This window comes from Octodon degus, unplaced genomic scaffold, assembly GCF_000260255.1.
Source record: "Octodon degus isolate 3935 unplaced genomic scaffold, OctDeg1.0 scaffold00024, whole genome shotgun sequence".
Classification (NCBI taxonomy): domain Eukaryota; kingdom Metazoa; phylum Chordata; class Mammalia; order Rodentia; family Octodontidae; genus Octodon; species Octodon degus.
Window position 1 is genome coordinate 5,290,703 of NW_004524600.1, and position 12,333 is coordinate 5,303,035.

At 39.8% G+C, this 12,333-nt stretch overlaps 1 protein-coding gene across 1 annotated transcript in view; it reads left to right on the forward strand.

Annotated features, from left to right (window-relative positions):
• Snx9 (sorting nexin 9) overlaps positions 1-12,333 on the forward strand; it is a 107,231-nt gene that overhangs the window by 77,187 nt on the left and 17,711 nt on the right. The window contains exon 11 of the mRNA XM_023712216.1: positions 10,702-10,832. Coding sequence (XP_023567984.1) covers positions 10,702-10,832 — 131 coding nt within the window. The remainder of the gene's footprint in view (positions 1-10,701; positions 10,833-12,333) is intronic.

Consider the following 12,333-nt stretch of genomic DNA (forward strand, 5'->3'; position numbering starts at 1 on the left):
TTTTTTTTTTTTTTTTGCGGAACCAGGGATTGAACTCAGGCCCTTGCGCTTGCCAGGGAAGCGCTTATTCCACTGAGCCATCTCCCCGGCCCTAATTTTTTATTTTGAGACATAGCTTTACTGAGTTTCCCAGCCTGACCTCAAACTTTTGATCCTCCTGTCTCAGCCTCCTAGATAGCTGGACCAGCCGTAGGTTGTCTTTCGGGTCAGTATCTAGGCTTAGTCTAGATCTGCGTTTAATGTTCATGAAGGTGGCTGTACTGTCTGGAGTCCTCAGCAGCAACATAGGAGTCCACGGCCCCACATTACCTACAGTTGATAGTATCTGATTTTCTTTAGCCAGTCTGATAGGCATATAGTATATCTCATTATGATTTTAATTGGTGTGTAACTGACCAGGTGTTGAGCATCTTTTATGTGCCATTTGCTATCTATATATCCATGTTGAAATATCTATTCAAATCCTTGGCTCATTTGTAGATTGTTTCTCATTGCTCAATTTTGAGTTTGTTGGGGTTGTTTTGTTTTGTTTTGTTTTTTGTGGCAGGCTCAGTCCATTCTGGGGGCGGAGCTGGCTCAGTATGTAGTACTGGGGATCAAACCGTGGTCACTGTGTGCTTGCCTAAGCTTGCTTAAGAAGGCACTTTAGACCACTGAGCTAGCTCATCAGCCCAAGAATTCTTTATATGTTCTGAAAACAGTCCTCTATCCAATGTGCAGTGTACAAATAATTTGTCCCAGCTGTGGCTTGGTTTTCATGCTCTACACATTGTTTTCTTGGAACAAAAGCTTTTAATTTAATGAAGTCCCTATGCATTTTTTCTTTTAGAAGTTGGTCATTAGGGTGTTGTGGCTTAGACCTCTTTGCCTTTTTTCAGTTCCCAATGATGCTTTGTCCCGAAAGTTCTGCAGTTTTAGGTTCTATATTTGTGTTTATGTATTTGCAGTTGATTTTTGTATAAGGTGTGAGGTATAGTAGAAGTTTCTTTTTTTATTTTTTGCATCCTACTGTCCAGATATTCTAACATCATCTATTGGAAAGATTGTCTTTTCTCTATTGAATTTCATTGGCACTTTGGGGGGAAAAATCGTCTGACTGTTTATGTGGATTTATTTTATTTTTTATTTTAATTTAATTTTTTTATGTATTTAGTACAGGGCCTACAGGGTCTCATGACATAGATTGGACTCGAAGTGATTCTCCTGTTTTGAGCTTCCCAAGCACTAGGATTACAGGCACACCATCACACCCAGTGTCAATCACCATCTCCGTGCGCCCTGGGGGCAGGGCCAGCGTGGCACGCTAGGGACCAAACCCCAGCCACTGCTGTTTATGGGGATTTGTTTCTGGCTTTCTGTTCAATTACCAATTTTTACCTTTTCTTTCTTTTTTTTTTTTTTTTTTAACCAGTTTTACCAATACCACAGTGTTTTGATTAGTGTAAGTTCATGGTTAGCCTTTCAACCAAGTAGTGTGATTCCTCTGGATTGATTCCTTTTCACAATTGCTTTGGTTATGTTTCTTTTGCCTTTCCATGTAAATTTGAGTAAAGTTAGAAATGTGTATAAATAATCATATGAGAAGTTTACTAGAATTGCACTGATTCTGTGGATAAATTTAGGGGACTATTCACATCTTAATATCTAGTCTCTTAGCCCACAAATATAAATATATCGTTTGATTTTCATTAGTGCCCTATAGTTTTACAGATACAGCTTTCTGCAGATGTTTTGTTAAATTTGTGTGAATATTATTAGAAAGAGGCCATTATAAATGATGCTATTTGTTTAAATGTATTTCTTCTAGTTGTTTGTTACATAGAGACAAAATTGATTTTATATTCCAGTCTTATACCTGTAACTTCACTAAGCTCATTTATTAGTTCCAGAAGCTTTTTTTTCCTTTTCTTTTTTTTTAAATCTTTGTTTTTTATATCTGGACAGTCATGATATCTAGGAATAGAGACCATTTTGGTCCATCTTTTATGAACTGTGTTCCTTTTATTTCTGACTTGCCTTATTGCACTGACTCGGATTTGCAGAATGATACCTAGGAATAGTGAGGCATTTTTCCAGACTTAGAAGAAAACATTCAGCCTTTTACCATTAAGTGTGATGCTGCTCATTGCAGATTTTTTTTTTTTTTTTGTAGGTATTCACTTAGAAAGCTTCCCTTTGTTTCTAGTTTACTAAAACTGTTTCTTTCTAAAACAAATGCTGAGTTCTGTCAAATGCATTTTGTGCATCTTTCAAGGCAGTCATGGTTTTGCGTCTTTAGTCTGTTAATATGTAGACTACTTTGATCACCTTTCTAGTGCTAAACTATCCTTCCATTCCTGGGGTAAGCCATACCTGATTGTGATGTATTATTATTGCTCTATATAACTGGATTCAAATTACTGACATTTTGAAGTTTTATGTTCATGAGCATTTCTGCTTTATAGGTTTTTTTGTAATGTCTTTTTTCCCATAATTTTATTGAGAAACAAATAGCAATGAGACAGTTTCAAACCAAATTGGTAGGACAGATTCAATAATTAACACATTGCAAACATTCTTCCTAGTGGTTAATTGCTATACAAGATGCGGACATGATATCTTATTTACAAACACTACTAGAACAAATCCCTCTATTCATTAAGAGCATATAACTATATATCTATCCTAACCATTTTGAATACACAGATATAAAATGGACATTCATCTGTATCCCCTTTTTTTATTAAGTTCCTTTATTTGAATATTATAGGTGTGTTAACTCAGCAAAATATTCTAAAAGAGTCCAGTAGCCCATAATAATATTGGGTCTTCCGCTTCACTGGCAGTGTCAGAAATTGTTGACCTGAGTCCCCTACAGCTCAACATAACACCATGGCTTTACTTCTTATACTTCGTTTTTATACTTTTCTGCTGGATGGTTAAGACCAAGGTGAAGCAGGACCTATGCAACAAGAGTTGCAGCTTTTGGGTCTGATAAGGTCAGTGAAATCTCCTCAGGATTTATCCTGAGATCCTGTACCTCAGGTTGTAGAACCTTTGTCAGTGTCAGCCATGTGGATGAGTCACGGCCATTGCTTGGCCAATGTGCTCTCTGTGAAAGCCTGAGAGAATGTTTTCTCTCCATGTAACTCTCCTTAGGCACACTCTACATCATCGATCACTTTCCTCTTTGGCCCCATAATCTCCTTGATCAGAAAATTTGGGACACTACCGAGTTACATGATGTAACAATACAAGTTCTCATATGTCCTGAGTCTTAAGTGACCTTGGAAGGCTAGGGCCAAAATGTTGGCTGTCCTTGCGGCCCTCCTTTTTCTCTAATTTTGGTCTGCAAACTTAGGTTGTTAACCATCCAGAAGACAAGCTTATTGTTATTACCATACAGCCTAGGCTGTTAAGCTTAACCTCACTATCTGTCTGAATATCAAACATCTTAGGCATAACATGAAACAGGTATTTTGCATCAAGTATATAATGTCTTTGTCCAATTTTGAGAGATCTTTTCTTACCTTTTCACTGTGATGGCGTCTTCAAGATCTGAAACTCTATCTTCACTTTCACTCACATAGTTTTGAAAGCTTGTGATAGAGATTTTAAGTTCCTCTATATCTCTTTGGCTCTGCTTCATGCAATCTATTTCTTTCCTGTATTGCTCATTCAAGGAATCCATCGTTTTTCTAAACTCCTCTATTGTTTTTATCAGTGTCTTTAGAAGCAGTTATTAATTCTTTTACTACAGAGATTATTTCTGATTTGATTTCTTCCATATTTTTCTGCATTTGATTCTTTACTTCAGATGCTATTGGGGCTGAGGAGATGGCTCAGTGGAATAAGCACTTCCCTGGCAAGCGCAAGGGCCTGAGTTCAATCCCTGGTTCCGCAAAAAAAAAAAAAAAAAAAAAAAAAAAAAAGCTATTAATTCAGAGATTTCTTTGTTTATTTCAGAGGTTATTTCTGATCTGAGTTCCTCTATACCTTTCTGCAGTTGTTTCTTTACTTCAGACACTATTGATTCAGACATGTCAACTGTGTGATTCCCAATTTCATCTGTGCTAGTGTCCTCTGCACTTGTTCTGGGTGGGCTTGGGGTCTGAGATTGCATTTTGCTTCTTCTCGCTGTCATTTTATATAGCACTGTCCTCTGACCTTTGGTGTAGAGCTTTGATGCAGTTATAACCTTAGCACCTACTGAAATTCGGGTGCAGATCTATGAAGTTTGAATTCATCCAGTTGTGCCTGGCTTGGGTCTGGCTACTGAGCTCAGCTCCTTCCTACTGCAGACCTTGGGAGTGAACCTGTTGTAGGCCTTGGGAGTGAACCTGTTGTGCCCCTCTGTCAAGGTGTTCTGCTCCTGGATTAGCTGGGTGATTCTGGCACCTACTCTCTCTGCAGGGACTTCAGCTGCAGAGTTTCATCCCAGGCCTGTATGCTTGGGCTAGGTCTAGAGGGTACCAGCGGGTGCAGGGGAGCAGGGAAGCTCTCCCACACACTTGTAGGCCCTGGGCTTGGGCTGGCTCCAGAGGGGTGGAGGGGTCCCAAGAATGCAGAGGAAGGTCTCATGCACCGGGCCTGGGCTGGATCTGAAGGTCCAGGGGGCGCGGGGGAGCGGGGAAGCTCTCCAACACACTTGCTGGACCTGGGCTTGGGCAGGCTCTGGAGGAGTAGAGGGGTCCTGAGAGCACAGTGGAAAGTCTCACTCATGCAGGGTCCTGGGCTGGATCCGGAGGGGTGGAGGGGTCCCGGGAGTGTGCCGGAAGGTCTCACTCACCTCTAGTTTTGTTATGGGACAGTGTTGGTCTTATCAGATAAATCTGGAAATATTTATTCCTTTCCATATTCTGGAAGACAATAAAGAAGAATGTAGAATTGTTATTCTATACATATTTGATAAAATTCACCATTTATATCATCTAGATAACTTATTGATATGGCTGAATTTATATTTGCCATTTTTTTAAATGTATCTTGTTATTTAATTAGGTTCTTTATGAGGTTAAATTCCATTTGTCAGAGCAAAAACAAATTGCAGGTAGCCCCGGAGCTGAGGAACAGCTTTGATTTTTGCTAAAATCTATGAATCTACTGCTTTCTGATCCACCTTGCACTGCTCTGAAATTTGGTATCTCTTTCTCAGTGTCAAAGATCTCGCACCCCACCTCCCCACCCCCCGTGTCTGGGTTTCCGCAGCTGCTGCTTCTTGAAGTAAGCATCAGTGAGGTGTTCTCATTTTGCTGATACCAATTTTTGTAGAGGTGGCAATGACAGATTTCTGGTGTGTTTTCTTCATAGAGGAACATGATTAAGGCTAAGAGGCCCAGTCACAAGTAGCAAGCTGCTGGCCAACTGCCTCAGGAAAACCGCTCTCTTGCCTCTGTGATGCCCAGTGAGGATGATTAAGATGGTGCCGGGGGTGATGCTAGCTCGAAGTTTCCTCACATGCTCACTGAAGGGTTTCTTGCCATGGCTCAAGAGCTTTCAGGGCACATCTTCAGTAGGGTAGTATCTAGGCATTTTTCAAAGCTTAACCACCCAGGTGCCTCCAATCTTGTCGCTACCAACCGGTTTTGTGGTCATAGCAAGAACTTTCTCCTTCTATTTCTTCTCAACCTTTAATTTAACAGCTGCATATTTTCTTTTGTACAAAGCCTTTCTGGAATACATAGCAGATAGGGAGTACCTACCAATTCCTCTAACCAGGACAGGATTTCAGCTGCAGTGGGGCTGCCCCTTCTTGGGCTTTTTTTGCCTTCACCTTACCCTTTTCACCAGTGCCACTGTCAGTAGCCTTCTTGGCTTCAGGTTTCTTCTCTTTAGTGTCTGGCTTCTCGGAGTTTTCATCCCCCATCTGGCAAGATGGGAAAGTGAACTCCATTTTGTTGTTTTATCCTGTTATCCTTTTTGTTCCTCTGTCCCTCTTTTTCTGACTTTCCTTTAAATAAAATACTAAATAAATATTTCTCCTTTGCATTCTAATTATTGTCATTTCTTAAAGTTTTTGGAAGAACATCACTATATTCTAAGTAACTCACAAGTAATAACATCACAACCTCTGGTTTAAGGATGCTATACCAACATTTGCCCCAAATTCTATACTATGTCAGTGAACTTTTATGTAACACCTTCCATATGGCACCCTCTTCCATTGCCATTTTGAAGCAGTGAAGCTGTTAAGAAGTTTAGCTTATGGTTTTACAATTTATACTTTCGTTACTATATTTTCATGCTAAAGTAGTGATCAGAACTAATTTTCCATTTCTTCAGTCTAAACATCCTAATTTCAATTGTACTTTGCAGTTCTACACTGCTTCAGTACCTCATTGAATTCTTCTCAGAGCTTAACATCATCCAAAAATGGTTTTATCTCATAAAAGCAAGGGCCATCAAATTGCTCTTGCACCCACTGGATTCCCTGAAGTTGCTGGTAAGAGATGTCAGCTTTAGGTCCTCGGTATTATGTCCCCACCCCTTCTCGGGTAGCATGACCCCTTCATGGCCCACAGCAGAGTCATTACACCTGACGGGCAGCAGCAAGCGCACTAACTGCAGTGGCAGGGCTGCTGCTGGCCTGCATGCCATTCTCATCAAACAGGCTTTGTTGGCCAGGAGACCATGCAGAGACTACAGGGTTTTTTTGGAGGGGGAGGAGGCTCAGTCCACCCTGAGAGCAGGGCTGGCACATGGCATGTGGTGCCAGGGAGCAAACCGCCATCCCCTGCAGCTGCCTACGATCGCCTAACCAGGTGCTTTAGACTGCTGAGCTATCTTGCCTGCCCCAAGAGAAACTACAATTTTGATTTCCACCTGGCATCCTTACCTTGTAGTTGCTTGTTGTCTAGAAATGCAAAACTGCAAAAAATCTCTTCATGTAGGGCTGGAGAGATAGTTCAGTAGAATAAGTGCTTGCCTGGCAAGTGCAAGAACCTGAATTCAATCCCCGGTTCAGCCACAAACAAACAAGCAAACAAAACATCTTTTCAACTCTATTTTAAAATTTGGTGGTGGTTCTAAAGAATGAATATGTATCTTTTTTTAACAGCACCACAATACACTTTAAATTAATGTTAGCTCCATTCTAGTAAACACAAATCCCTTCTCCAGTTTAGCTGTACCCTTCATCTTCATTTTATAGATTATTTTCACATATATTATACCTATATTGTAAATCTTGCAATCCAGTTGGAAATTGCTATATTATTCTATCTTAACCTCCTTTAAGGAAGTTTCATTTATTAATTTTTTTAATTTAGAGAATACTTTATTAGTTTCTATAATCAAACCCACATAGATAAGACCTTACATATTTAATACAGTATGTTACCCCTGTATAAATTGCAAAAAAAATTAAGTTTTAACGTTTCTTGACCAAAATGGCTGTTTATTTCTGTACAATGCCAACTCAATATGATAACCTGGGATAACTTTTTCCAAAGTTGACAGTACAGTTAAAGTTTCCAAAAATTCAAATTATATATATATAATAATAGCAGTATGTTATGCATCAATAGCAGCAACACCTTTTCCAGGTTCTGCAGTCATCTGAACAAAATTATAGACATCCAGCACACTCCATTTAAAAAAAAAGAAAAATACCCAGAAAACAGCAAAGTTCTGTTACTGTTGTGGTACCTGGCACCATTTTTTTTATTAGCTTCTTAATCATCATCTGGAAAGAAAACATTCTAGAGTAACATCATTAAAAACAGCTTTGATAAAGCATGGTCACTACTGTGTATCATTAAGCAGGTACGAGATATTTTACATTCACAGAAGTATGATACAGTACTGTCCTACATCCATAGTACTAAGGGCTACAATTAAAAAGGCCTTCTTTCAGACTTAACTCTACTTTTCCAGCAGAGGGCCCAAAGGGTGATTTGACACAGCTCTGTCAAGAAATGCACTTCCTTAGATAGCATTCGCTTCCATTAACAGCACAGTTTACTCACTCTCTCCATGAACACCAGCTAAAAACTTTTAAAAACTGGGGCAAAAACAAGAAATGGGGCGAGGAGGAGAGAAGAGGACTCATACAAAGATGAATGAGTGAAGAAGGCAAGCAATATTCAACCTAACTAGCATTTTATCACATCTGAGAGGTTAACGGCTCCACTGGAGAAAGGAGATACCAAGCAGAACTGCCTGGTCGCTTCGGACCACAACCGAACACTGCATCATTTCAAAGAGAAGTCGTAGGCACACATCGCTAATCTTTAAGGAAGTTTTAAAAACACATCAGAAAAAAATTTGTGAACTCTTTCATATTAACCTATAGGATAAATATCCTAAATATTCTAGTGCTCTTTCTTTCTCCCTGTGTACTCTGGGCACCATCTTTAATAATTTCCTCCTAGATTAAAGGGGTTCCTTTTGTTTCTTCCAGCAGAGGTACACTGTCAGCAAGTCTCTCCTCCATTTGTCTCTTACTCTGCCCTGTAGATTCGGAAGGTTGGGGTCCTGTTCTCGGGTTCTAGGCTGACAGCCGTTCTTTTGACGTGATGGACCATCTCATTGCCTGCTGGCCTGCATTGCAACAGATGATGAAAAGTCGGCTGTTAACTCTGCTGACCTCACATGCAGAAAGCAGCACACTCGGGCCTTTCAGGATTTCCTTTTTGTTTTTGACTTTCTGCAGTTTAGTTCCACTGTGTCAAGGTTTAGATAAGTTTATATTTGTCCTACAAATACAGTGCTTGCTGAGGTTTGTTGAATCTCTTAAAATTATAGTTTTCCATCAAATTTGTGAAGATTTTTTGCTATTACTTCTTCATTACTTTTTTTTGGTTCTTTTTTCTCTTCTCTCCAGGACTCCCATTGTGCTTAATGATTTCTGGAGTTTTATTTTTCATTAGTTTTCTGTTCTATTCATTTTGGACAGCTTCGATTGGTCTATCTTCAATTCACTGACTATCTTCTAATCCTCAATCTGCTCTTGAGCCATACAGTTATATTTTTAGTTTTAGTTATTATACTTTCAACTCCAAAAATTTCACTTTTTAAAAAGTTTCCCTGAGAATCTCTATTAGTTATTTCCTTCTCATATTTTCCCTTAACTGTTTCAGTATGGTTTTCTTTAGTTGTTTGAGTGTATTTATAGAAAATACTTTGTCTGCTGCTTTGTTTTTGTATGCTAAATTCAGCATCTGGAGACACTTAAGGATAGTTTCTGTTGATTGCTTGTTTTTCTCAGTATGGATCAAGTCTTGCTATTTCTTTGCAGAACTCTTTTTTTTTTTTTTTTTTTTTTTTTTGAGAACTGGACATTTATGAGAATAAATTTTAGCAACTCTAGATTTTCATTATTCCTCCCTGTAAGAGATAGTTGTTTGTTTTTTGTTTTTTGTTTGTTTGGTTTTTTTTTTTTGCTGTGTTTGTTTGTTCAGTAAGTTTCATAGGCTAAATCTCTGAATTCTATCTCCTTTTTAGCTGAGTTCATTTTGTATTTGTTTATTTTCTAAGTCCTGCTTCCGAGGGTTTACTTGTGTGCCTATGTAGATTGATGGGAAGCCTGTGATGGGTGGGGCAGAGGTGGTGTTTGGCCACATCAAGCCTGTGAGGCTCTGTTCTCTGTCTGTATAAGATTGCAGGTAGTGAGTACATTCAGAGTCCAGATCTTTTCACATCAACCCTGGCTCCTTTTATTTTCCCTTGGGCTTGTTTTATTTTTAAGATGGAGCCTCACTGTGTTGCCATGCTATCCCTAGACCCAGGTGATCCTCCTGGCTCTTGTCCTAGGTATCTGGGGTTACGGGCATGTGAAATGCAACTTGGCTTCATAGGCCCCTTATTTAAAAATCTCTTTTCTGTGTGTGTAGCCTAAGAGTTGGCAAGGAGCTTGTGGCTGGTTTGAATCCTGTTCATGCATGTTTGAACCCGGGTATGCTTGGTCTAGCCATCTTGGCTAGTCAGTCATTTATGCCATCATTGACCTCTGAGGTTGTCACTGCTGCCATCCCACCACTGGACATGAGCATCTCCCACTCCACATTAAATGCACCTCCTCCCATCCCAGCAGGAAAGCCACAGCAGTCAGTTCGCACAGCCTGCTCCACCTTATCATGTGTCCAGTAGAGGAAGAAGGCATGCAGAAGCAGGGAGAGATACGAACACCACAGTAGCTACCGTCATGCTGGATGTTCTACAGCTTTTTGTGTTTAGACAGTTTTCAGATGGCTTTTTGGTTTTGGCTGATTCCAGAGCACTGATTTGGTTGTTGCCCATAGACTTTATGAGGGGACCCAGCATATGGCCTGATGTTTTTGTATGAGCTAGAGATAGCTTATCATACTGAGATAAGACTCACTTGAAAGTTTTTACTCTTTTCATAAAAGATTTGTTAATATGTTAAGTTCATATTTCATTTTTGAACTAAATAAAAGTCCACCAGATTCTTCTTGTTGGTCTCTTGAACTTTCTCATGTCTCATATGTTTAAGGCGCTGAAAAATCACCATGGTTTTTTTTTTTTTTTGCTTTTCATAAAGCAGCTTTCTACCAAGTGGCCAGTGGTCATAAATAGTTTTTTCAGTTATAGTAACTGCATTCACTTCATTTTATTTGTTTATTTGTTTCTTTTGGTGGAACCAGGGATTGAACTCAGGCCCTTGTACTTGCCAGGGAAGCACTTATTCTACTGAGCTATCTCCCCGGCCCCTGCAATTCACTTTAGAGAGAGCACTGTATCACTCTTGGTGTGTCTTTGAAGGTCGCTTTGAAGAGGAATTTATCAAAATGCGTATGGAGAGACTTCAGGCCTGGATGACCAGGATGTGTCGGCACCCAGTCGTCTCAGAGAGCGAGGTCTTCCAGCAGTTCCTAAACTTCCGAGATGAGAAGGTAAGACCACTGACCATGATGGTCTTAGGAGAGTGAGTATTCTCCCAGTCACACTGAAGGCATATGCGAAAGGAGTTAAAAACATGTTAATTCTTTATTTCGAAGACAGGGAGGGGACAGAAACCTAAATCCCCACCTTAAGAGCTGGTCCTGTGGTGTGAAGGCGCTGCCAGCCAGAGGCTCCCGGACCCTGGGGCTGGCCAGCAGGCGTTACAGCATGCTCTTCTAGGTCCTCAAGTGGGTACTTTCCCCGTATGTTCCTCCATTCTCTCTTAAAGGACCAGATTGATCTGTGTCAGCACTGTGCTCCCCCTTATTTTCTCGTACTTTAATCAAAATTTTTTACTACAAATTTGTGCTTTAGTTTTAATATCCTTTATCACTAAAGAGCTTTGCTAGCTTGTGACACATATTATGGCAGAAGAATTTTATTTTATTTCCAACTTTCTTGCTAGCTGGTTAAATTGCTTTAACTTTACCCTTTAGAGTCCTATCCAGCAGCTGCTTTGTAGCTTCCAATATTTTTCCTTGAAATTTTTCTGGAACTGTATGCCTTCTTTGGTTCTGTTACCTGCCCTCTCCTTCAACTAGTATTTAAAGAACAGACAGAATGGATGCATTTGGATGAGCAGCTTCTTCGTAGGTGTTCTTAAAACACCTACGAGACGCTGAAGGGAACTGTCAGCATACAGTGAAGGGTGTAGGTGACGAGTTCCTCTGATCGCCTTTGACCTCACAGTGCCACAGCTTCCAGAAGTAGTGTCAAAGATGAACCATTCTTCTTGAAGCCAAGGCCTTTCTCTGTAATTGTAGTTGTGACTCCAAAGCAAGTGCCAGTCTGTCACTGCCCAGCTCCATGGACAGTCATCTGCCAGTGGTCATTTGTTTTTCATTTCAGTGAAGAAAAATTGGCTGCTTAACATCTCATCACTGTACCTTGAAAATAGTTTTCTTTCTTAGTGAACTTGCACTGTGTTCCTAATTGTAACTTGTATTCTTAAAGGACATTTATTCTATAATTTTCTTCTGTCATAATTCTGTCTTTTCTCATAATAAATACTGCATATTTTAGAAAATATTTTAAAAGAATAAAAGCATGAGTTAGCTCAAACAGTGGCAGATGTTAAATATATTACGATAACGGAAAAAGTGTTAACAAAGTTTGTTTGCTTTTTTTTTATGTATTTAGTACCAGGTCTACAGGGCTCACTACACAGATCAGACTTTTAGTGATCCTCCAGTTTTCAGCCTCCCAAGCAGTGGGATTACAGGCCTGAGGCACCATGGCCAGTCTCAGTCGCTGTTTCAGCGTGCCCCCAGGGGTGGGGCTGGCACAGCACGCTGGGGATCGAGCCCCGGTCCCTGTGTCTGCCTGTGCAGGTGCTTTATTATTATTATTATTATTATTATTTTAATAATTTTATTGAGAAAGAAGTAGCAATGAGATAGTTTCAAAACAGGTTAGTAGTACAGTTACAAAAATTAATACATTGCATATTGT